Genomic DNA, 27,471 nt, shown 5'->3' with positions numbered 1-27,471 from the left:
TCAATGAATGCTGGGTCCCACAAGCCAGGCTAACACTCTTTTCAGAGCTCTGAGTGAAATCGAGCACTCCAGATCCTATCTATTTGATTTCTCACAGTCCTAATATAACCTCTTCCACATGAGGCTTTTTATTACCGCTCAGGGAGACAAGCTTTATTTGCAAGCTGTTTGCTGTACCAAATCGTTATTGCTCCATGGCATTTCAATTGAATAAGATATCAACTTATTGTGTCATTCACTGGGCCCCAGACGTGACTCCAATAAGAAAAAAAGATATTGAAATAGGGACTTTAATAAAAAGAGCTGACGATATGATTATATCTGAAGATGGTAGGAAATATCTAACAATAGTGCAAGAAGAATAGTATTCCCAAACTGATAGCTCTTAATCTTAAGTACTCAAAAAATCCACATAAAGACACAGTGATTTTGCTAAAAGCTCACAAAGTCATATTCCAGAGTATTGTAAGATCTTCCTGTAATGCTGTTCTTCGTGTGTTTTTGCCCGTATAACACTGCAAACTTAAGGTAGAGGATAAAAGCACTGTTTAAAGGTTCAGTTCACCCAAGTCACACAATCAAATACACACTCACAAACACGCACACGGAGCCTCACTTACCCTTTTTTGGTATTTAGCTTCACATTTAGCTTTAACTTTTGGCTCCACTCCAGTACAATAGATGTGATTCAAATTTCATTTATGCTGCACAAAGCGCTGAAAATTGGATTTGAAAAATTAAACAGCTTTTCAAAGACCTTGGGCCTTTGTACCTCTCACTGTATAACTGCTACAAAAGGATTTACTTTACGCTCAAGCAGATCACACAGACGTAAAAGAACCAATCATAATCAAAAGTTTTTTTCGCAAATTTCAGCTTTTGAGAAGTATTAAACTACAAAGGACAAAGTAAAGTCTGACAAAAGCCACTTGAGTCGAATGTCTGACCAAACAAATCATGTTGATAGACTACGTAAAAGATGGACGTCGCCACTCTGATGTCAACCATCAACTTAATGACGACTGTTTTATTTATTCAATGCTATTTTTTTTTTATTTCTTTATGAGGGCCCAGTTGTCCCTGTGCCTAGCAATTCAACTCCTCCAGTTGAATTTAACACTTTGGGACAGATTTGTCAGTGCAAACTGTGTTTTGGCAAAAAAAAAAGTGCTGTCTGAAAATGTTGTCAATGATTCAATACTAACTAATAACAGGCCAGGTAGAGCAGGGCGATATCACCAAAAATATTTAACACGATATGCATTTGAAAATTTGCAATCACAATATAACTGACGATATATTTGACACTAGACAAAATACTTTACAACTCCACAACTTTATTAGTGCAAAAAAAAAAAAAACCCCACCAAACATCAATGTATTTTCACTTAAACAAGCAGCTGTTTTTATGTGCATTAAAGTTATATAAAAATGTAACAGTGCAAATGCAAATTCCTTGCTGACAGTTTAACCAAAAGGCATTTCCAGTGGAAACTGGCCGACATATCCTCAGCATAACCATGTATAATATCCACAGAAGAAAAAACCACACACACACAACACGGTAATATTATGTTGAAGCACACTACGTATCACTCTGCGAGGCGCCTGCCTACGATAGCCGCAATGCTCCGACAATCCATCAAGCTGTGCGGGTTCGTAGCTTAGCAAAGTCGTACTGAAACATTTGACAGATTTTTGAGCGCCGTGTACCACATAAAATTGTTTTGAGGTCAGTAAACACAACCAGAATTCATACATAAGGCACACGGGATTATAAGGGGCACTGGAGGATCGATTTTAAGTGCCCCGTATTTTCCAAAAAACACGGTAATAACGACAGCCGCTAGCATGCTCTACCAAAAATAGTGCTTTTTTGTGTATCTGACGGACGAAAGCTAAAAAAAGTTACACACCACTGAAGTTGCAACATTTCTTACAAACCAGTTCTGGTTCATCTGTTTCATTCAACGATCCGCTTTCGCCCTTCTCATTCTCCGTCTGTGCATATGAAAACAAAGGCACTGCGCATGCGCATTTTACCCGTATTCTACTGTGATATTTCATTTTCTTATCGTTGCCCAACATTATACCGGTATTACCATGAATGGTATGATATGCCCAGCCCTAAGGCCAAGTATGCCTATGCCGGTACTTTTTACCTAAGAAGGCAGGTTTTAAAGGCGAGACCATGACAATTGAATGACCACTATATCACTGTGATTTTTACTTTCCATAAAAATTAATCAACAAAACAAAACACAGCACAAAAAATGTGTTTTGACAAACCTGTAATGTCAATGTGCTTGTCTTTAAAGCACTTTGGGTCACCTTCTGTTGTTTAAATGTGCTGTAGGCTAGAAATAATAATAAATAATAGTACTGATGTAATACCTATACCATTGGTATCAATGCTGTCAAATACTTGGATCCGCCCACCTCTGTTGCATATGTATTTCTGGAAGTTCCTTTCTTAAGGCGCAATAGATAGCAGAATATTTAAATCTACATGAGCAGATTCCACTATTCCTGATTTACAAAAATGTTTTTTGTGGTTTGGATTTGTGAAGAACCCCTTGATGTGACCTGGTGGGTATAACATGGAAATTGGGGTGTCACCAAACCCCTGCACAATAAAAAATACACCCCTGGAAGCCCTGTTTGTGATCTTTGTGATGTCGCCTGTGTTGCTTCCAGGAAAATATTTGACAAAATCACTGCAAAAAGGTGTTCACACTGTTCTGTGCGCAGCTAAAATGTTTGGACACATGCAGGCAGTTTTCTTTATCGGCTCACTGTCAAAATTGTTGTGGGACACCCAGCATGACAACACACAGAAGCTTGCATCAGGCAAATACAGACAAACGCACAGAGCCTTTTGCTGTCCAACTGACAAACACCTCTGCGCACACACATACATGTATACACGCACACCTTATCACAGCAGTAGGATGTGGTTCTGAAGCTTTGACAAACTGTCCAGCCAGCGGAGGCTATCCACTGAGTGCTTTTCTGTTCTGTTCTTTGATGCTGTTTTAGTAATTAACTCAGACAAAAGCTCTGGCATGTCTCTTCTGATGTGAACTTAACAGGCACTCACGGAAAGACACATTTCACATCCATCCTCCTTGATAAACAGAGAGTCTGGGGACAGGCTGAATGTGTCAACATTCAGAAACAGCTTGAAAATGAGCCAGCGGGGTATCTGTAGGAATGTCTGTCTGTGGATGAATCGGAGAACGTGTGATGTTTCCATCATATACAACCCTAAACACTTGCCTGATATCCTCCTGGAACGAAGATCACGTGGGATTAATTGGGGTTTTCTTCAACATCAACGTGTCAGTACATGACAAACGACTGTAAACTGTTAAAAGTGATACTAATGGTGAAAAACAGCTAAAAAACATATCTATACACAATATAAAGCAACAAGAGAAGAATGCTAAAAGAGTCCTATCAGACACGTGACTTAATTTAATTACAATAAACAAAGGCGAACCTGATGAGATCATCTGGCCAACTACACGTTCCCCAATCAACAAGCTGCTGCAGTCTAGTTCCTGATTACACCAGATGAATACACACAAACTTGCACAGTATTGGTCTCTTCTTTTTGAAAACAAACACCACCAATGGCTGACTTTTTTGATCTTTTTAACAGACCATTATAGTATTTACAGAAGCCCCGCAGAGACATATAAACTTGTACTTTTCAAACTTCAAACCAGAGCACTGCAAAGTATTTATTTAAATCTGTGCTCCCCTGTTGTCTCGAGGGTTTGGTGGAACACGGGCTCTGCTTTCATGTTTGGAAAAAGGGTTTCCTGGGCAAATGTGAGCCATTCCTCTGACGAATTCGAGGAACGGGGATGTTGTTCCTTGGTTTAGTTGGTTTTGTCCTCTTCTGGTTTCATGTATTTGCTTTTAGATTTACAGCAGGTTTCAAATATTTACATTCAAAGTTATGTCTTGTCTACAGTTTAGCATTGCCTTTTGTGGGTACCTTAGCCATGAAATCTTTTTAACTACCCTGAATGTGGGTAGCGAGAAAGAAGCCCTTTGAATCCTGTGTTAAACACACAGTGAAAGATCCAAGTATGAGCAAGTTTCCGCAAAACATCTCATTGAATCATCCGATTTCCGAGCTAAACCCTCAAAACCCACCTGGGGCTCTCGGCTGAGCTTCAAAATGCCCTCGCTCACAAAACCGTCGCCCACCCTGAAAACCCAAATAAATTCCAAGCATTGTGTTGTGTTACTGAGCCAAGTGAAACATTCCACATGTTTTGATATCAGAGGAGCTTTGGGAGGGTTGTGGGTTCAGCTTTGCAGACTGTCAGAGCCATTTCCAAAGCAGCATCATATCTAAGTGAGGTCATTTTGTTGAATCACCCCCTGAAGCAAACTGCCTACCAAGCCTCTAATAACTTTATTACCACATATATCATGGCCAGGCTTTGGTCTTTTTGCTTGAATTTGCGGGGGGCTTGGAAGCCATCTGCAAGCCGCTGTGCTGCTCTTCTGCTCTCGCCTCATTCATCTGACCTGCAGTCATCGCCGCCATTGTTTTATTTTTTTCTCACCCCCCCTTCCTCTTTGTTTCCCTGCCTGTCTTCATTAAACTTGTCAAGTTCCTGCCGCAGCTATGCCAGCCCTGTATTATGCTCTGCTGTTCTCATCACCGTGCCCTTCAGTTGCCTGGAAACTGCCGAAGAGATGTGAAGAGGCAGAGAACACCTTCTGACACAAAGTAAACACTGAAGCTTGTTATATAAAGTATATGGAAAGTTTTCAAGTCAAAGTAAAGTGCAATTTGTTTTTCAGGGTGTGGTCTTTAGCTGTTAATGTCAAATAAAAATAGGGACAGTCCTCTTTTTCTGAAAATGAAGAGCCTCTTCTTTTCTTCCTTCTTGCAAGACGTTAGCACTAACGAAAGTAAGACAATAAGTTAATAATAATATTATTTGCATCCTTTCATTTTTCTTGCATTGTCAATTTTATTCCTTACAAAATGCGGACATTGTGTTTACAGTTGGGTTCATAAGTGTTTGGACTATGAGACAGTTTTCTGTAATGTTGTCTCTGAAATTCAATTCAATTCAATTCAATTTTATTTATATAGCGCCAAATCACAACAAAAGTCGCCTCAAGGCGCTTCATAGATACAGAGAAAAACCCAACAATCATATGACCCCCTATGAGCAAGCACTTTGGTGACAGTGGGAAGGAAAAACTCCCTTTTAACAGGAAGAAACCTCCAGCAGAACCAGGCTCAGGGAGGGGCGGGGCCATCTGCTGCGACCGGTTGGGGTGAGAGAAGGAAGACAGGATAAAGACATGCTGTGGAAGAGAGACAGAAATCTAAACAAGAAAAAGCTGCGATTGAAGTGCAGACTTTCAGGGCTTAAACAAAAACTGATTAGGAATTATAATCCCTCATTTTTTGAGATTCAATAGTAATTAGACTAAAATGATTTCAAATATAACGACTATTTTGATCAATCAATGACTCCTTCAGCCACCTTCAGTTGCTGCTTGTTTATGGGTGTCTGTATCTTCAGTTTTGTCTTCACTAGGTGATTTACAGTATGTTTCCTGACTGGGAAGTTAAGGATTTACCACCAGCACATCCTCACACGATGGCAGCTGTTTCCAAACGATAACTACAGCATGCTCTAGAAGCGGAGTTAAACCAGAACAGAAACTTGTACGTGTTTATCAGCAGTAGTGGTCAAAGGTGACTGTTATCACGTAGAAATCCTCTTTTGAAATCAAATTGATGAAAGCAGTAAAGCTATTTCACTCCAACCTTAAACCTGGGAAAAAAATCAGAAAGTGGAATTTGGGTTTTTTTTGTGCCCTTCTACTGAAAACAATTTTAAAGCATTATGTTTTGCTATGGACAGGGCTACTTACAGGGCCACCCCTGTAGGAGGGGAAGTCCTTGGAAATTATGTGGTGATGTCATGGACTGAGCTACTGTCGTGAGATTTTTATTGTCATGGTTACAGTTAAGTTATACACTTAAGGGACAAAACTGTGTTCATGTCTAAAATATAAAGCTCCCTTGAGGCTGAAAACAGGACATAAACAGTAGTCTCCCACGTTCTAGAAATTTGGTTCACCCATCAATCCACCCAACCCCCCTCCCTGTACAAACGTAATCATGTGAAAGTTGGAAAGGCTTGCTCCTCCTGCTGCATCTGCTCTGTGTGGGTCTGACATGTGATCTAAACTCCACCTGCTGCCAGTGTTGGGGAGTAACGGAATACATGTACCGCCGTTACGTATTTAAAATACAAAATATGAGTAACTGTATTCCGTTACAGTTACCGTTTAAAAAGGTGGTATTTAGAATACAGTTACTTTGTTGAAATAAATGGATTACACGGCGGTACTTCCCTGTTTCATATTGTGGCGGGTCAGGACTGTTTGGGTTTTGTTTGACAGCTACGGTCTGTAGTTCCAGGCGGCAGCGTTACGGTTGCCATGGTTACAGGGTGACGCTGTCTCACTCGCTGTGTGTTTCCTGGGTGAGAGAGGCCTTTTTGTTGTTGTTGTGCTAAGCTAATAGGCAGAATGCTACCAGTATAGCTCTAAAGAATGTAGCATCATAGGCAGTGTAGTCCGTGCTGCAGGGAGAATGGACTGCCATACACGTTATGTGTCTGTGAGCGAGGGAGGGAGAAAAAGGAAAAGTACGAGCTGTCATTGAGCAAAAACGGGAGCTGGAAGCATGTAAATATAATAATAACCACTGCAGCCAAGAAGAGAGCCTGACGAGCCCAGTTGTAAGTAAGCTATTAAGACTCGACTGTACACTTTGTTCGTGTTTTACTCCGAAACAATAAGTTCCGTTGGAGCAGCCTTTCAACGCCTCTCTCTGTCGCTCGCAAGCAAAGTTGACCCAGACAACAAAGTAAAGCTATTTTTCGGCTACGAGCCCGACACAGAACCCACCGTATTAGCCAGAGGTCCCTTTACTACGGTTCGGAGCCGCGGACTTTCAGTAACAGTAATAAATCACAGCAATAGTACATTCACGTAGTTGTAAACAGCATGATAATATATTAAGTAATCCAAAGTATTCAGAATACGTTACTCTCATTGAGTAACGTAACGGAATACGTTACAGAATACATTTTGGGGCATGTATTCTGTATTCTGTAATGGAATACATTTTAAAAGTAACCTTCCCAACACTGCCTGCTGCCTTGGCCTGTGTTGGTGTCTGTGCCGTCATAGGTGATGATGGTGATGACAGGCACTGGTTTAAACGGTAAGGTCACAGATGGTTGTTGGGAGTGGGATCTTGTTGGGGATCTTGCCCACCAATGTCAAAAGAAAAAAAGAGGGGGGGGGGGCTAATGATGTATCAGAAAAATGCACAGTGATGGATGTCTGGCACATGTGACATTTCAGTTTGCTACCAGTTTCACCTACTGGGGTGGGGTTGAGGTCAGTTTAGTGTAAACTGAATAAGGGTGTTTTATAGTAGAGCTGGTTGTATCTACAGAAGCTTCGTCATGCTGGAACAGAAAAGGGTCTTCCCCAAACTGCTGACACAAAGTTGAAAGCATAAGGTGCTTTCAAATATGCCTCATTTAGGCTTGTTGTATACGAGTAACAGATCTTGCCCACAAATCAAGGAATTATAAATTGTTTGTGGTGAAAATATGAAAATGTTCAAAAATATGTTTGGAGCAGTAAATGTCCTTCGTTGGAACTAAGCTGCCTCGACTAAATCAGAGCTCACAAGTATCCTGGTGTAGGTAAACCTACTTTTAGCTGTGCATGGATCATCTTTGACACTGAGCTCCCCAAACTGTAAAGATGAGTATTATTCATGCACAGAATAAGGATGATTTTCAGAAAGTATTTTTCAGAGATGACAAAATAGTTGAAGAGGCAGATTTTTGTGTCTTGTAGGGTGATGGGAGAACATACAGCTATGTTTATGGCTGTTTCATTATTTATATATCACAAAGCCCACTTAAATAAAACACTGTGCAACTATTCAGAAGTTATAAACAGCAATTTACTGTAAGAATCTACACACATTTACTAATATGCTATCAGGGACCACTCAGTGTATTATACCCATGACAGTAAAGCAATTTGTGTTTGGGATGAAAGGCCTGACATAAGTAAATTCATTCATCCGTCTGGGGTGCTGTAAAGCAGCAACACTGACAGGACCAGGCGGTGGACGGCCACAAATGCCTAATTGACTTATTATTCCACAAAAAGCAAGCAATTTTAGTAAAATGAGATAGCACAGCACATAAAGTATCACACAAAATGACATTAATGAATGTGACAATAATGAAAAAAATGACTCGAAAACAAATTACTTACTGCGGTTACTGATAGCTATTAGTCACTTAAAATCAATTTTTAAAAAATGTGTCCTCGCTAGCCTCGCTGAAAGGATCCGCCTGTTTTTGTGGTTCACAACAAAGCAGTCAGTCACCGCATCAGTTTGACGACACATTTATCCATCTGGGAAAAGCTGCTGACACTTAATTAATGCAGTAAAACAAAAAAGAAAAGGGTTTTGGATCTAACATTTTAAGGTCATTTTATGAATGAAATTACTCATTTTACAAAGTGAGCAGGTCACCTTCTATTTGAAAAAGTTCTATCTATTAGTATTAAGATAATACTGGGGGGATCGGCCTGTTTCTAGAGCAAACTGAATCATCCTCATAGGACCATTTTCACGTTGTCTGTGATTATAAGAAATTTTTAAGATGTCTCAAAAACACACTCTCATGTATCATATATTATACACTTGGCTTTAAAGAGTTGAACACAAAATCTCTGTAATCCTCATATAATTATGTTAAATTCAAAGTGATGACTGAAGGCACAGTTTTACATAAACTGTCCTTCACAAAAGGTATATATGACGGGACGTAGGAGTTTGAGCACATACAGTTCTCAGAAAACTGGGCCAAGATGAAATGTTTTGCTATTTTTAGGGGAATTATTTAATAGCCACTGCACAATTTATCGGTTCAACAGTCATGAAATGTGTGATAACAAGATTAGAAGCAGGACCAGCGGACACACAGGATTTCCTGCCTTTTATGAATTCAGGCAGCCCTCCATTAGTTCATCATCTCAGACAGCCAGCCTGCCATATGTGTTAACTTTTCAAAGCAGCGAAGGCACATCATATCAAACGCCATCAGTCCTACTTGTCATCCCCCTGCCCATTGTGTCTTGTCAATGTGTGACATACAATACATCGCTATATCCCATCAGTTTTCCTAAAACCAAAACAAGGGCGGCCAATTCGTGCATCACTGCCACGCGGCGGCTGACATTAAATCGATACGGGGGGCATGTGTTGGTGGGTTGCACAGTGGCTGCAGCGCTAATGACAAAACAAGACAAATTAAGTGTCTGCTTAGGCACACTTCCTCAGCTCGACAGGATGATGGGGGCGGCGTAATGGGAAAAAGAGAGGACAAGGAGACAAGTGACCAAAAGGTCAAGAAGAAAAATTCACTTTCACACACACATATATATATATATATATATATATATATATATATATATATATATATATATATATATATATATATATATATATATATATGCTTGTGCCCACAATATGATGTGACACTGATTGCCACTGACATTTCAAAGCATGATAACCTCTATATGGATGTGTCATGCTTGGTATATATGTGTTTCTGTGCGTGTGCTCATTGTGAGACTGTGATGGTGCAAAGCTGGAGTGGCACATAGCAGGACTGATAAAACAGACAGAAGCATATCTCTACATCAGATGCCTGCAGTGGAACAAGTAGGGTCAGAGTTCAATATCATCACAATGTCAGTCTCAGTCTGCAGTTGGTATGGCTGTTAGCACTGAAACAGGGGAGCTGATAAACCAAACCCCAGAGCCGACACAGTATTGTAACAGAGCCACAGGAAGGTACTGTAGCTCACAGCCTGCCATTTGATTCATATCAGCGAGCGGGGTGGGGAAGGAGGGCTGAAAAATCAGCAGAGCCTGAAATGATTGCGTGTCCAATTGCAAATTAAAGTAACAGTTAACAAGAATGCAACGTGTTGGGGACAAGCCTGTTTGTTTGTGTTGTTGTGTTCTCGTGCCAGGCCTCCGTTTGTTTTTTTTCTTTTCTGTTAGTTTTTTTGTTTTTTCTAAAGCGTGTGCTGAAACCTTGTGGTGATTACACCCAGCCATATGTCTAGTCTGTGAACACTGGAGCTTCACAGCAATCCAATCCATTTGGCCTTTTAAAAACAGCCACTTGCATCAAACGCTTTATAATTAACCATAAAATATGACTGGAGGAGCTGTGGTGAGCTGCTGCTTTTGTTCGCCGTCCAAAAACTGGGCCTGGCTTCCTCTTGGAGGATGATTTCATGATTCTTTATTGAAATTTTAAACAGGGTAAGGGAAGCCCTGTGCCACTCTCTGTGTGTTTATTTTCCATCTGATACTATCCATTTGTCTGTCTTGACAAAACTGAAATATTAGAGAGCCATTGAAAAAAAAACTAGTTTAACACCAGACTGCAGTGCACTGCAGTGCACTGAATATATATATAAATGTTTTTTGTGTGTTTTTAACCCACTCTACTCAGCTCTAATGCTCTTTTAAAGACCACAGAGAAACTATTTAGTAACCACTGTGACATGTGTTGTAGGTCTGTACCAATAAACATGTACTTTGCCAGACTGTGTGTCTCAGAGTGCTGATGTTCAGTGGGGATCGGGTTGGTTTTTCTTTTGGATAACAGTCTTTTGCGATTAAAAAGCAACTAAATCTGTGGAAACAGTAGAGGTTTCAGTATTGCAGGGTTTCGCACTGCCTGCTTCTCTCTATTTGTATGTCAGCCTTTCTCGACCACCAGAGAGGTTTATTGTTGTTCTTATTTTTAAAAGATTTTTTCATCTTGACAAGAAAATGCCAAAAAAATAAATAGAACGGATAAGGAGGAAATTATGAATTAAAAACAACATACAAAGTGTTATATATACTCATATACACACACACACACTCACATACAAGTGTATGTGAGCATACTCAGCTTGGACAAGGGCATGTTTGCCACTATGTTGCATCAACCTCTTCTTTTGACAACACTGTGTGTGTTTGGGAACTGAGAAGAACAACTGCTGCAGCTTTTCAAAGTGAAATGTTTTCCTATCATTCCTTGATATTGGATTTCAGCTGCTCAACACTTCAGAACCTCCTTTGTTGTATTTTATTTTATTTATTTATAATACATCAAATCGTTTCAGCAGGTGACAGTACTGCAGTAAGACCTGTTTTGCACATATTGCCTTTGTAATATGTACTGTACCTTAACAGGGTATGGCATAGTCTTAATAACCAGCACCTTCAGTGTAAAAGACATCAACTAAATGATATAGCAACACATGTTGCTCCAAAACGTGTATAAACCGATCAGGTTTATGACCACCAAGCCTGATATAATGTTGGTTCTTCTTTTTTCTGCTAAATCAGCACTGACCCATCGAGGCATGGACTCCACTACACCCTGTAAGGTGTCCTCTGGCATCTGCACCAAGATGTTAGCAACAGATCCTTTATATATTTTTCTGTTGCCCCATTAAAAAAAATATATAATAGTGCCCCAGAAACCAACAAGTCAAGGTCTCTGGAGGATATAAAGACCCTGTTAGACACTTTCCACATGTATGTGCCAAGTAAGTACTCCATCAATCTGTACTCTAAGTATTTGTTTGACATAGCCTGTCTAATGTCATGGCCATGTAGTAATTGGGGTCTGATCTCCAACTGATCTGGGATCAGTAATCATTTTTTCAGTTTTCTGTACATTAAGTGATGCTCATCACAGCAGTTCGCCAGCATATCCACTCCACTCTACTCCATAATGGTTGCCTCTCTGTGTAAGACTAGTGACCTGTATACTCTGCCTCTCACGCTGTGACAGCTGGGATAGCCTCCAGTCTACCCTGAACTGGATAAGCAGAAGGAGATGGATGGATGAAAACTTTCTTCCTTGCATGAAATTCCAGATTAGCATAAATTAAGGAACAGATGAATGCATTCTCAGTTTGATCATTTTAAGTGTCGTCTTTGTACTATTTTCAGTTACATTTAGGAAATGCGTTGTTAGCAAAGTGTCCCAGTGTTTTGGAAACGAGTACGATTTCAATAGCTCCCAATATTCTGCGCCACACTTTTGTGTAATTAATTTTCACCTATTATAGTGAAGTTTATAAAGACGATAATAAATTCTAATCTCCCGATTCACTCCACTCTTTCTCTCTACTTGACTCTGTTGCTTGGTTTCACTGTCTGCATCCAATTACATTTGTCTCTCTCCTTGTCAACCTCCATTTCTCTCTCCTTATCTTTCTGTCTGCATCCAGCTCCAAATCTCTTTCTCTCTCGCTCCCCCTTCCTAGTTTCCTCTCTGCTGCGCACAATTTCGTGTCTCTCTCTACATCAAGTTCCATCTCTCATTCTTGATGTATATACATTTCTCACTCACTGTCTCTTTCCTCTGCGTTCTGGCTCCACATATTTCTGCTCCTTTCCCTTTCTACTCCTGCCTCCATTTGTCTATTCCTGTCTCTTCTCCCTCTCGGACTCTGTCCTGCTGCATCTCTTTCTCTTGCTGTCTGTCTCTATTTGTCTTGGTGGACAGGTTGGTTTCTCTGAGGGCTGCACTCTGACATGGTGAAATGGAGTTAGTTTGTTCCTGCAGTGACGGAGGCACTTTGCAGTCAGGATAACAGCTCCAGATATTGACAGTGAGGAGGAAGAGGACTTCAGGGGTCACCGAGAGCTGGCAGGAAGAAGCGGTAAAGCTTCAAACCACTGCAGACACTAGCTGTAGGTACAGTTGCAGGTAAACACAGAAGACCACAAGACAGTCTGAGGCTAAGATAAGGCTGTTCTTAGAATAATAATTATTGCTGAGTAGTTTACATCGTGATGTTATTAAGATTCTTGATTGCAGAATCAATCAGTCGTGACCAATCATAGATGTCCCTGTTAGTACTAAACAGCATGCACTGTGAACTCCTCTGTTATGGGGTTAATACTGCTTAGCTTACATATGCACTTCCTGAAAAGTAGAAATCTAGACCACAGCATAGACATTGTGTGGAGAGTCATAAAACTGTGCCTAGGTTTGGGCATAGTGTGTTTATAATGCTGGACAACAAAAAAGCAAAAACTTAAAACTTCTCACCCCAACCGGTCGCAGCAGATGGCCCCGCCCCTCCCTGAGCCTGGTTCTGCCGGAGGTTTCTTCCTGTTAAAAGGGAGTTTTTCCTTCCTGCTGTCGCCAAAGTGCTTGTTCATAGGGGGTCATATGATTGTTGGGTTTTTCTCTGTATCTATGAAGCGCCTTGAGGCGACTTTTGTTGTGATTTGGCGCTATATAAATACAATTGAATTGAATTGAATTGAATTAAAAATAGCTTCTTTTTTTTTTACACAAAGCCATCTCCACTGCAAATATTCTACTCAACTTGCACTCAGTACCAGCCACTTATCAGCTGAAAACACAAGCAAAATATAAAGCAGTTCCAGTTAAACATGTATATGCATTGCCGCCACTGCTCATATTGTAAGGTGTTCAGAATGTTAATGTAAGAGCAGCATTGCAAAAACAGTCATATACAGTTATATTTTCTTTATATATACATCACATATCACACTTCTCTAACTGGTATCTTGCAGGAGAAGCGTTGCTGTGTGTCAAATCTATCTTTGTGCTCTCATCCGGTCTGTTCTCCGTTTATTATTCTAAATCAAGGTCAAGCAGTGCAAAAACACTTAGTTGTCTAATGATGCAGAGCAATGAAAAAAAAAAAACCTCAGATAACCTATACTGCATTTGCATCTGTGTCACTGAAGGTGAATGTTGAAAGTTTATGACAGTAATGGGACACAAATAAGCTCATGAGAACATGTTGAAGGAATAACAAACTAGAAGGCTAATTTAGGCAGAGTTTCACTTCCCAGTACCGTAGCTGCTCTCAGGCCAGTCTGTGGCCAGTGCATCTGAAATGAGGCCAGCATACTGGTTGGGATTCAGGTGTACTGTGAGTCTGGCAACCCTGAGTGCTGGAATTGGGCTGCCATTGTGTTGAGACACTGAAAAGAGAAACTGAAACTCTAAATCACGAGGAGCCACTGAAACCACAACAGGACATTATGGTCATTTTGAAGAGAAAAAGGTTTTCCCACAGTTCACAAATGGGTTCTTTGTTAAGTGTTATTACCTGTCTATGAAGAGAAAAGGGTGTTATCCGAAACTGAAACTGAAAAACGTGCTCCTCTCTGTTGCTACACCTTAAAATCCCATTAAGAGATGATGGGGAGGTGGAGAGCCTATTAGTTTTTTCGGGTGAAAGCTAGATTCATTTCGAAGAATTAATATCCAGAAGTCTTGTCCAAGCACGGCCCGAGGATGATGATATATATCCTAAGCAGTGTGGAATGTGAAATGTTGTGCTTCATTTTGCTGCCAGATGAATTTCATTCCTATTAATGACTCTATCCTTCACAGTGATTGCTTTTTTTGTGGCATTTTAATTTTGCACCTTCTTGTTAGAGTCGAAATAAGTGGACATATCTGACAGAAAAATGCATTTAGGTCTTTGCTTAGGACTTGGTTGCATGCTGCCAGATGACACACAACAAAAAGTTAGCTGCAGTAATGTCTTAAAAGGAGTGGATGACCTCTTAATTGCTTCTTTTATATTCAGATAAAACTGAAGTTGGCTCTAAAATGTTGGAAACACGGTGTCAAACCAGATACTTACTGTGGGAGGCCGTGGCCTCCAATATCACTGTGAGGAATCTTAAAGTTGGTTGTATTTACAATATATCTCTAAAAATAAAAACATCCTGTTTCAGGGTGAAACTGAAAAACTAGTAATGCATTTATTACTTTTAGGCTGGACTGTTGTAATTCACTGTTATCAGGCGGCTCTAAAAACTCTTTGAGTATCCCATATTGGCTTTTCTTCATTGGCTCACTGTTAAATCTAGAATCAAACTAGATCAAATTACATAAAAGGTCTAAAAGGCCTTGCATAATTAGACCCCATCTTATCTTCAAAACCTCACAATATAGAGCACTTTGCTCTCAGCAGGGAGCCATATTTTCAAGTAACCTACATTGGACAACAGCATAATAAAACTGGAAATTCTGGTTTTAGTGTGCCACCCCAATATTTTAGTGAACCCCTAGGGCCACCCCTATGAAAACATTCTGGAGGTGCCCCTGGCTCCTCCTGGCTGGTTTACTTGTGGTTCTTAGGGTATTTAAAAGTAGAATGGGAGGCAGAGCCTTCAGCTTTCAGACCCGCCTTCTGTGTAACCAGCTCCCAGTTTGAATTGAGAAGATAGACACACTTTTTACTTTTAAGGTTAAACTTAAAACTTTCCTTTTTGATTAAGCTTATGGGTCATTCCACCATTTCCATCTCCCATGAAGATTAACTGTAAAATACATTTTGTTATTAAGCAGTATTTGTCACCTGCCCTCACTCTATAACATTACACAATACAATAAGACATAATGAATAAAATCCTAAAAATATTTTGCATTTTTGGGTGACGGCTTATGCCATCTATGCCCTACATAAATTAATTTTAAAAGAACTCTGTAATATTTTTTGTTAAAATAAACATTTTAGTCAAATGTCTGGATTTTCACTCAGTCCTGTTTCTCTCCTAACACATTATCCCCCCTAAAAAAATTGGAACATTAGAGAAGTCACATGCACAACAGCAAGCTGATCAGTTGGATCTTCTAAAAGACACAGGAAGACAAAATCTAAGTACATTTCACCTGATCCAGCCCTAACTGATCAGGTGACCCTGAATCTTCCCTTAGTTACATTGCAATGTGCCTAGGAAGCTGGGGGCTTCCCATGATGCACTGAGTGTTTCTTCTTCACTCACCTCTTTTCACGTTCTATGCTGACTTACTCTGCCAGAGGAAGATTCTTGTTAAAATTGAGTTTTTTCTTCCCCCTATGCTTGTTCACAGGCCATAGTCTGATTGTTGGGGTTCTCTGTTCTCTGTATTATTACCTTACAATATAAAGCTTCTTGAGGTGTAAAATTCAGATAAAATTGAAAGTGAAATAAACTGCAAATACATTTGCAGTGAACGGTCCCTGCTATTATTCTGTGCTTTGAAGAAAACAAAACTTTTTTTCTGGAAAGTACCTAAGTTCAGCAATAACATGTTCTTTTTCTTTTTTATTGCATGTGACCATCTTTGGAAGTTTAAGGGAAATGCAGTCTTGTGATATATCTGCTACTGTGTGCATGAGTTATCAGAACACAAACACTACTTCCGGTGCCAAACCACAGGTTTTTCCTCTGATCGTGTCTCAGCATCTAGTCACATCCTTTCAGTCTTCAGTGAATAAATCACCAGTTCTGTCACATGATACAGTGTTGTGTCAGACCACAATCAAACCTTGTGGCAGGGACAGAAACAGCCACATAAAATGTGCTATGTAAGGATGACAGCACACATTCTTTACACACACAAACGCTGAAACTGATAGAGGTGTACTCCCTCCCCTCCAGCGTCTCACACACATACACTTGTGTACAAAGGCAGGCATCTCATCTTCCTACTCTGTATCATCACAGGGCGAGCCGCCATTGTTGAGATTTCCTCTTCTTAATTACTAGGAAACTGAGCATTGTTCTTACCGCCCTGCTGTTTCGGGCTCCATTTCTAACCCAGTTGTGTGCGTGTCTTTAACCCCACTGTTAGTCTTGAAGGCCAGAGGGCAGCTAGGTTTACCACCTGTTGAGGCAATTACTAACTGAACAAAGCGGAAAGGGCAGGGAGGGTCTAGGGTTCACATGTCAGCAATTTCCATCTCTTTCTGGAAAGCCTTCGATTGTTTTTAATCAAAAGGTCGCTGCCTTCATTAGATTTATATTTAAAGTCCTCCTCGCCGACACGTCTGCCTCAGAGGCAAGCCAAAATTTGATACGATTTTATACTGCTGCTGACAAGAAAACACCAACCCCACAAACTAATGGTTCAATACAAAGTACATAAACAACATGGAGCAAGTGCTTCAAAAATGGGAACAATGATTGAATCACTCCACCTCCACCCTTTGCCAGCTCAAAGAAAAAGGCATCTGAAGAAATGAATGGTTGGTTTAATGGTGTCACGTTACAAGACGTCTTAACAGAAGCTTTGTGAAAGTCATGAAGCCTCCACTGGTTTCAATGAAATATCGGCCTTTTATTTGTTTGCTCAGAGTAAAAGACGTCATTATTTTTTCTCATGAGACTTTTTTTTAAAGCGTCAGCTTTTATTTTGAAATGTCTGAAACTTTAAATTAATATATGACACGCTTAAACCGACTTGACCTTCATAGGATTTCATTTTTCTGATATTGAAGACCGTTTCATCATACCGTCCACTAGCGTGCGACTTCCAGAGCACCACTGTTTGCTTCTTTAGTGCACCCCTAATGGAAAATCCACAAAGAATGCACTCTCTTGTATCATTAAACATATAAATAATATACAGCAATGCAAATTTGTATGTCCTGAACTGGAGGAAGACTCTTACTTCCTGTTCATTGTTTTTAATATTACTTTTTGATCTCAGCGTTCTTCTTCATTTTCTTGAGCTTGACAGGAGACCTGAATTAAGACCTGTTAACAGCTCTTGTCGCAGCTTACAGGAAGTCCTTCACTTAGTTTGGACAACCACTAAGAAGGATATAGACACAGGTTTTAAGGCATGTAGTTCACGAGATAATGTGTGAGAGACCAGGATTAGTTTTCCACTCACAGATGTGCAGTTTTTGTAAATCATATCCACAGCCGTTGACTGAGCTTAACTGGACAGTATTTTCCTTAAGCACAGTTTTGGAACTGAGTATTAAAATACAGTACTGTGCAAAAGTCATGAGCCTAATTTCTTTACATTTTTCTCCTAAGGAACCAGATTTTTTATTTATTTATTAAAGCAGTCTTGAACAATAACTCTGGAGGCTTTCTGGAGGTTTTTTGTTGGACATTGGTTGCTTTTTCACTAACTGTGACCTTGATCATTATCTCAGGAATTCTTTTTTGGTTTTCTAAGCAGCTTAAAACTGACCTACAGTAAATAACTGAACCATAAAAAGGCATCTAACTCATGGGATGAACCAATGTTGTGTCTACACATAAAACACAACTTAGAAAAGAACCGTTTTCAGGCATCTTCTTATTAGCAACCTGTTGGCAAAAAAATCAAACAATAATTATTCCCCTTTCTTTGGTTGATTTACAAAACAGCCAAAGATAACACACTGTGACAGGAATAAAATTGTATTTTTGCACCAACAAGACAATTCCCATGAGCTATTAGCTGAAAATGTGGCATATATGTGGGTGTGCAGTGTGTAATTAAAAGTTTTAAGTGAACTTGATAAGTGGAGGACAAATTAAGACGTAGCAAGCCTAAAAAAAACTATCTACAGCAGAAGAACAGTATCTGAAAGCCACATCCTTAAAAAAAATCTAGCAAGGACCTGATACAGGGCCTGGAAGAAGTATCTGGTCCTTGAGTTGATCAGCTATTTGCCAAAGCCTCATCACAAGTAAGGGAAGTTTATTCATATAGTGCTTTTCAGGAACAAAAGGCACAAATTAAAGTAAGTCCAACACATGTCCAATAAACCACTGTACCTGTTTGTCATTTTCCTAGCTAAACATAGGCCTTTGTGCAATACTGTATAAGAAGTTTCCAGTATCAACACTCCTGTCAGGTGATGGGTTGCTTCTGTAATGATGAACATTTCTTTCAGTTCTGCAAAATGAAGCCAGGAGGAAGTGACTACTCTACAAACATTCTCAGCTGAATACAACTGGACATCACTAACCAATGGGTGACATGACAGTAGCTCCTTTTCAGTAAAGTCTGTAGGTTTACCGTGCAAAGTAGTAATGTGTGTCAGTTTGAAAAGTAAGTCCAGGTAAACTGAGCAGAAGTCTGAAGGAACCCCCGCGTTACAGACGCTGTTTGATGGAGGTTTCTTTAAAGAATCTGAACAGATCTAAAGTAGGTAGAGAAATGATCTCAAGGTACAGATCCCCCTGAGAGGAGAGGGTTCCTACGGCAGTCACTGAGGTGATTTTAGGTAGGGTAATCTCTCATAATTCAAGTCAGATGGATTCACCGGAAATCAAATCAGCTTCCCAGACTGTGAGCTGAGGAGGCAATATCCCAGTGCAATTCTTCATTGACCTACATAGCATTTCTTCCTGACAGTTCCCTCCCGCTCTTACCCATCCCTCCCTCTCCTCCATTGGCCTGATCTCTGGGGCTTCTCCCTGCGTTTTTGATGATGAGCCGCACAATATTCATCATCTCAGCCTCCAAAGTGGAGAAGAAGAAAAAACAAGTGGAGAATCGAAAATTACCCGACCTGAATAGAAAAAAAAAACACATCTACCCCAAAAATTGGAATTTGCCGGGAGGTTTGCTCTTTAGCTTTCCAGAAATGTAATTAAGCATCAGAGACAATTGCAAATCTGTGTGTCTCCCCCCCAAAAAATGATCGCTTGATTAGGTATCTAGGAATGGGTAATTTCCATCAGTGATGATGTGAAATTGGGGTGTTGCAAGAGTGAGTTGGATGTGTGTGTCTGTGTGTTTGTCTGTGTGTCCTAACTTCAAACACACAGACACACACATTTGCAACTAAATGCTGTCACATGTGCAGACACTCATACAGACGTACACACACAGAGACAGACAGTAGGCTCCCTCATCATTAATTCAGGAGCCATCACTCTCACCCTCCTTCTGCCCCTGAGAAGCTCTCAACGCTTCCCGGCAACATTATGCATATTTATTCATACATCCTGCCCGCTTTACTAAATGTCACTGTAAATGTTTTTACATCTAATAAAACCATTTCTTTATGTTTTTGTTCTGTTTCCCCTGTACCACCTTCTTCCTCTGTTCCCTTCCCTCCAGCTTCTGTTTAAATGACAAATATCCCCAAACATGTTTTGGGTTTTTTGTTTCTTTCTTGAAGGTCTCGAAACTTCAGAAGTGCTCGATTCTGCTAATTCCTCTCACGCTTAGTTTCATCTCCAGAAAACGCCCCAGAGGAGAAACGCTGCCTTTGTAGCAATTACACCAGACCTTGATCTGACTGAGCCTGCACCACCACCACCACCACTGCAAACTCACCCCTCAAATGTCAGCATGGCTTTTTCCGGGTCTCCTCGGTTTCCTGTGTCCTCCAAAAGCTGACTTTGGTTCCTGTTTACCTCTGTTTGCTTTGTTTTTGAATTCTTTCACCTGGTTCTTTCCCACCGCTGCCTCGCACAAACATGCACACGCGTGTTCAACATTTCCCCCTTTCACAAAAAGAAAAAAGTCCCACAGTATTAGACACATTTTGAAGGTATGTCATTTATGCCAGCAAGCCTGTTTGAGAGTGTGTGAAAGATTCTTTGGTAAGTAATTATCAGCAGCTCCCAAAAGTGTGAAACAGGTACAGCAACTTCTATAGTGTCAGAGCTGTATGCCCCTTATTCACATGCACATTAACCTTTCAGCTTGAGGCTGCCTTTGGAAGCAGTTGCCATGGAGGTGAAACTGGAACACTGTATGATTAGTAGGTAACAAAGTCTTTGAAAAAGTTCAGGCTGTGTCTCTAATCCGTTCTGTACATGCGGTAGGGTGGGAACGTGCATTTATGTTTTCCTATTGCTGAGGTAAATACCGTATCTGTCATCTCATACTGAACTTAAAAGACCAAAGTGTGCACCGCAGTGATATCCCCTCTGACAGTCTGAGTACTTGTTGTTTTCTTACTAAGAAAATACAGCCAAGGCGAATAAGATGAAGCACCTGTTAGGGTTGTTTTTTGTTTGTTTTTTACACTTACTTTTTTGACTTTTTATTGAATGAATCCAAAAGTCTCGATGGTCTGCGTCATGGCATTAAGCAAGACCCACAGTCCATCTGATATCAGCGCAAGATGCATTGAAGATATGACATCAGGACAAGCATCGTGCAACCAGTTATTTAGGGCGGCAAGGCTGGAAACATCAATCCTGGCTGTGCAGCTGAAATCGGAAAATGCAGAAAGTCAGCATGTTAGGCTAAATCGGATGGCTAGGATAGTGGTCAGTTAAGTTGAGATGGGAGTTCAGACCTGCTAGACCTCGTTTCCATGTCAACATGTTCACTTTGCTCATTGGTTAAGTGCATACGTAGCCAGTGTGAGGAAGCAGAAAGGTCTTGAAAATTCGAATGGATGAATCGCACTCCTCTGTGATGCCAATGTCGGGCATCACGGGAAGAGATGTGCTAATTATGCTGAGAGATGGAAAGTAAGCAACACTGGCTTCCTCTCTCTAACCAAGTTTGACATATTTCATTTTCCAGTCTCTTAAACTACTATGTATTAATCACTCATCAAAAATATTCACTCAGAGCTTGTTCTTGACATGGAAACACTACTTATTCTTTTTATTTATATGTCTATAACCCCTCCCACCCCCACCTGAAATATCACAAAAAGTATGAAACCATGTCCAAATTCTCAAGCTAATCTTAACAGGTGACTTTTCAATCAGACACTGAGGTAGAGTGCTCGCTCTGACGTTGTGCCAGACGCTTTGAGTCTGTACATTTCACTTGGACTCACTCACTTTGGTGAATAAAGGGCAGGCTAATGAAATCAAGTCCACTACTCACAGGAGCCATAAAATGTCTGCTTTTGTACCCGAGCTAATTATTCATCGAGGCTGTACTAAAGATTAGTGAGGATATATATGAAGAAGCAAATCCTTTAAATGGCTCTTTTATTGTTCCTTTACAATCCCCCAGCTCATTTTAGATATGGCACTCACAGGTACCCTTGTGAAATGACTCTAAGCCATTGTTCCTTGTGTTATCCTGGAGACACGAAAGGCTAGTTAGTGCTGCCTTTGATACAGATGCCCGGCACCGTTTTAGCATTTGTGTTATCAGGAAGACAGAGAATTACTGAGGCCGGGGTGGGAATAAAGCCACTTGTTCCTCCTGCTGTCTCTCTCTCTAGGAATAAGAAATAATAACGGACAAGGTTTGCGAGCTCATTGTGCTGAATTGTTCCACAGAAACTTTTCAAACAGGAAACATCTTAATACAGTTTGTATAGCTGCACATCAGGTTTCTGAAGCAACAAAGTGCTGCTTGTGTTTCTCATAGAACAAGCAGAATATAATATACGCCATATTATTATTCTTGTGCTGCCACTAATGCTAGGAAGAAAAAAAAGAGAGCAACTTTAATGCTGACGCATGATAAGCTGAATTTATAGTGAATGGAATGATTAAGTCTGCAAAATCCTTGAATCAGTGCGCTCTGGTTATAAACACAGCTGTGCAATCTCAAAGGCAGCACAGTGAGGTGAGCCTGAGGAGCAATGGGTTGCTCTCTCTCTGAGCTGCTCGCCTGCTTTGTTGCCCCCTACAGGGCAGAAAACTGCCAGCCACGGACCTGCGCACGGAAACCTCCGCTTATTGCAGTTAATTGAGCTAAAAACAGCAGAGAGAGCTCCAGTGAAAGCCCGTTCGCAAGGCTTTGGGGGCAAACGAGTGCGACTAAAGAAGCAGAATGAAGGAAGTTTAATCTGTGTGAAACAATGAAACTTTGCTTTGAGTTCCTCTTTCTGGAAAGTTGCACAATTGAATAGACCACTGATGTTTTGACGAAACTAAGTGATGAAATGTCATTAGAGGAGTTCCTTTCAATGACTTCACAACCTCATTCATGAGGAAAACCTTTGCTGTCACTCTGCTCTCCGCTAAACAATCTGTTGATCTGGAAAACGTCTCGCTTCTCATGAATTATAAGTGAATAATAAAAATAAAGGGAAGAAATGAAGGGACTATATTGTCCATATAGCCAACTTGATCTCCCTTGTCAGTGTTGCTTCTTACATCCCCAATGTCTTTCACGACCAGCTCACAGCTTCTTTGATCACAGCAGCACAACTTCGTCGAGCCTCTATAAGCTTCCAGAAACTGTACAGGACCACACAGTGTCTATATTGTGTTAATGCGACATTGCTATGTGGATTATAAGTTCATCATCAAGCTGGTTAAACAAATAAATGAATGAATAAAAAAAATATAACAACAACAACAACAACAACAACAATAATAATAATAATAATAATAATAATAATAATAATAATAATAATAATAATAATAATAATAAACCTTTTTTCATGATGGCTCACGTGCGCAGAGACGTTGTCGGTTCAGTATTTCACTTGTAATGTGACATCGCGAAGGGGCCAAGAAAGCCCACGGGCAGGTAGAGAAAGGCAGTTGAATGAAATCTGCATAAGCATTGCAGAGACTCACACACCGACACGCGCACGCCCGCGCGCTCCTCTCTCGTAAAGGGGCGTGTGTGTGTGGCTAGCAAGGGACTCAAACCCTCTGCATTTGCATCAGTGGAGGAGCCGAGAGCGGTGGCGCACGGAGAGAGACGGACGGGAAACAAGTTGAATTAAACCAATAAGGACTTTTATTTTTATTCTGTTGATTTTTTTTTTATCCCACCTCTCTCACTGAAGAATTTTCAACACTGTTCCTCCACACGCTGGTCGTATTGCAGTTTGGACCGCGCGTGAATGAGAGCTAAACAGCCCGGGAGACCCAGAGACATCCGCGGCGAAGGGACCGTCTGTACGCGGAGAGGGGAGAGCGTCTCCGGGTGTCGGCTGTGCGCCTTTGCGCGGTTTGGATTGGACTGCGGTGCGATTCTTCCACGGCGTGTAGCCCAGGGAGGAGTTTTTTTTTTTCTTTTTTCGTGGGGGGAGGATACGTTGGCTTGCTTCTTTTGGAAGCTCGGGAGAAGATTTGGTGTCATTTTAATAGGATTTGGGGGAAGCCTATCGGATCCTACACTCCGCTCCACTCGTGTTGAAAGTGGAGAGGGGAGGGTTGGATGCCTGCAGGTTTGCGAGTCCTGAAGAAGCAGGTGAATGCAGCTTTTTTTTTTTTTTGTAAATGTATTTAACTTGTGTGAGGGACTGAAAGGAATCTTCTGATTTGAGTCCACTTAATGTAATACAGTTTTACACATTTGGCTGATATGACCATCTTATTATCTTACCGTCGATTTTATTGTTATTCATACACTGGCTTGCTTTCTTTTAATGCAGGAATTCAGAGTAGAGCATGCTGTGTTTGCTGAGGTTCGTTCCTTTTTGTGCAGTGTGACCCAGTAAGGGCAGCCTTGAGTAACCGACTCGAGGCTACACCGTAATTTATGCTTTAATTGATTTCTTTTTACATTTTCAGAGTGCCAGCTAAATGGTGTCACTGATGTGGGGTGGTTATTAAGAACAGTATAGCGTTACATAGCTCCTGGTGGATAAAAGGCATGCAAATAAAATAATAATAATAAAATCAAAATAAAAGAGAAATATGGAAACACTTTGTAGAGGGAAAAATAGGCCCACAATAAGCACTTCGATGTAAATTGGCTTACATCTGAGCTCTGTTTTCTGTGTTTTTTAGGACTTGCACCCACAAAGGGGAACTTTGGCTGAAAAGATCAGGTTTATCCGTTGGTTTATCACATAAAGGCATCGGTCCCACACACAAGCTAATGACCACATCCCGGGGAAATGCCCTTTACAATACAGCCTAAAATCCAGGCTTGAGTGGTAGCTTGTCCTCCAGGAGTAGCATTCTGTTGCTGCTGCTGCTGTTGTTTATGGCGAGATCTGAGATAGTTGCGGGGGGGGGGGGGGGGGTAGTGTTGTGTCGCTACGTTTTGCATTAATGTCAGACTCCTTGTTGTCACAGAGAGCGGAAGAGAGCGTGAGTAAAAGAGAGAGAGAGAGAGAGAGAGAGAGAGTAGTGTCACTTAACGGACCGCTGGTGCTCTGACACTCAGCGTGCCGCTCTCCTTACTTATAAAGACGCGACGCCTCTCAGACATAGGTTGGCTATTTGTAATCAAGCCAATCACCAACCTCTCCCATTCTCTACTCTAAGCCTATTGAAGCAAAGCGGGTCACAATTTGGGGGGAAAGGGGTGTACCCGTGCCTTCGGAGTCTTAATTGTTTCAGATAAGGCGCTTTTAGACACTTTTGGGGAATGTCCAGTGCGCACGGAGGCGACACGCTTTCATAGTCTGCTCACCTCTCACGTTTGTGCTGTTTTGTTTTTTGTGCACTCCACAGCCAAGGATTACATCCTGCCCGGGCACCTTCTGAAGGGCCAAGGACGCAAAAGACAGGGTTGGAGTGGCTGATTCTTCGTCCGCCTTGCGCTCTGGCTTCTTTTGGAGAGGATATGGCAAGGTCGGCACTGGAGAGTGGAGAGCAGACGGCGCAGGCGAGAGGAAACCGGAGCTGAATGACAGGATGCCAGCGACCTGAGCCCGCACTCAGATCACTCCTAACTTCGTTAAGAGACACTTCAGCTTTATTTGTTGGACAGAGCGGAGAGAAGAATACTTTCCCTTGAGGAAAAAAACATCTTCTGGAGGAGTTTATTTTCAGAGGATTTTTGTTTTTGTTTTTTTATATCTATATACTCGTAATTTTATTTTTTTTTCCTGGTGATAAAACAAGGATGCATTGTGGATTAGTCTTTATCCTGTTCATGGGAATCCTCTCGGTGGCCAAGGCTTTCAAAAACGGTAAGTGTGACATCTGATCTCTCTATAAATACAGATTTTATGTACACTGCAAAGCTACTAATCCCGGTGTTTTTTCTAAAGATTAGCCCTCGCTGATCTCCGGGCAAACTCACAAGGCGCTCACCTGCTCCTTCTACCAACGCCTAAAGAAAACCCCTCTGATATTATTTCCGCACAGACTTAGTAAAGTGACTTTACTGACACTCATCTGTAGCCTTCGTTAAAACCGTTTTTACTGCTATATAATTTCACTTGTATTTATGGGATCTCTTTGATATTCCTGTTGTCCATCGCGTTAGGGTTGTTACCTTGTTTCCGTTCAAATATTTTCTACCAAAAGGCCATTAAAATACTCCTGAATATTTGCTTTCTTTGCAGATATTTTTTTTAAAGACTTAATTCCAACAATTAAGCAGTTTTAAAGCAATTCAACTACTTTTTTAGGGCACCCGGGTTCTTGTGCTCCTGGTAAAGAATTTCTAAGTCAGGATGAAGTTCAAAAAGTCAGCCCAAACGCTCGGCTTGCACAACTTTCCCGGTTTCTATTCTCGGAGGTTCTGTTTCACTTCAGCTTTTATTTTCCGCTGTGAAAGACGTCGGAGGGGGAATGCGTTAGGAAAGCACACATGAGTTTTTATAACACAGAAATAAAAGCAAAAGGAACTTTGTTTTTTAACGAGTGGATACTTTTACATGAAAGATTAAAGGAGAATGACTGCAAATAATAAAAATAAATAAACAGTAAATAATAAAAGGGCGTCTTCTTGTTCGGTCCTTTGTGTTATATAGATCAGTCAGCAAAGGCTTATCATTTTCCCCTCGTAATGTGTGGCAGTGTAATTTAAGCGTGTGCATGTCACAGCATGAAATGAACGACTAAGTGAATTTCACTCGCTCGTTACTGATAATTTTCCATCATTGCGTTGTTCTGCTGTTGACTATCCCTCACTGCAGAGGCGCAATCTGGTAAAGGATGATTATTTTTTCCACTCTAAAGATAGATACGCATGTTTGCAACATCTCGCAGAGCAGCGGTCTGGTTTTCTGGAACAACATTTTCGCTCCACGCTTACACCAAAACGTTATTTCTAAGAAGAAGATGATTTGTCTACAGTGTGTTCGAGAAATGGTCCTGTAAAGCTCGCTGTAGTAGTCGAAACTATTGTGTCTCTCTGAGCTGCCAGTGATGTATCACTCTCGTTTGTTTCCGTATCCTCTAAGAACTTTTCTCTTTTATTTTCTCTCCCCTCCCCGCTCCAGATAAATGTGGAGGCAACATCAGAATCTCAACCGCCAACTACCTCACTTCGCCCGGATACCCCGCGTCTTATCCCCCTTCTCAGAGATGCGTGTGGGTGATCTCGGCGCCTGGTCCTCACCAGCGGATCCTCATCAACTTCAATCCGCATTTTGATCTGGAGGACAGGGAGTGCAAGTACGTGCACCGCGCTTCTTCTCTATGAAAAACACATGTGCAAATACAAATGCTCGTTCATTCAGGCAGATTTTGTCCCCTGGGGCCCCAATTTGATTGAAAGATAGGGAATTAAAAAAAAAAAAAAACAGTGAGACCTCTGCCAAAAACAGTAAATGTGTGCTTTCATTCTGTTGGCGGTGGAAAACGCACCTACAGATTTAAGTTTATTTATATTTGATGTACAGACAGTGTTACAATGCTGTCTATAACGCCAGTCTGAATCCCACTCCTCCTCTCCCCTCGTGTCTATTGCTCATGAAACTGCGCCATCTAGTGTCGGAGGTGGGCTC

General features: G+C 40.9%; 1 protein-coding gene and 1 long non-coding RNA gene across 3 annotated transcripts in view; one reads left to right on the top strand and one right to left on the bottom strand.

Moving 5' to 3' along the window:
- Positions 1–27,471, bottom strand: part of LOC146510968 (uncharacterized) — a 395,415-nt gene that overhangs the window by 180,834 nt on the left and 187,110 nt on the right. The gene's annotated exons all lie outside the window — the stretch shown is intronic.
- nrp1a (neuropilin 1a) overlaps positions 23,482–27,471 on the top strand; it is a 65,713-nt gene continuing 61,723 nt past the window's right edge. For both annotated transcript variants that reach the window (XM_085172603.1, XM_085172602.1), the window contains exons 1-3: positions 23,482–24,029; positions 25,244–25,704; positions 26,965–27,139. In XM_085172603.1, the coding sequence (XP_085028729.1) occupies positions 25,638–25,704; positions 26,965–27,139 (242 nt within the window). In that variant the 5' untranslated portion in view covers positions 23,482–24,029; positions 25,244–25,637. The remainder of the gene's footprint in view (positions 24,030–25,243; positions 25,705–26,964; positions 27,140–27,471) is intronic.

This window comes from Neolamprologus multifasciatus, chromosome 9 (genome assembly GCF_963576455.1).
Source record: "Neolamprologus multifasciatus chromosome 9, fNeoMul1.2, whole genome shotgun sequence".
NCBI classification, from domain to species: domain Eukaryota; kingdom Metazoa; phylum Chordata; class Actinopteri; order Cichliformes; family Cichlidae; genus Neolamprologus; species Neolamprologus multifasciatus.
The sequence above is the reverse complement of the archived record's forward strand: the minus strand, read 5'-3'. Positions and strand labels throughout refer to the sequence as shown.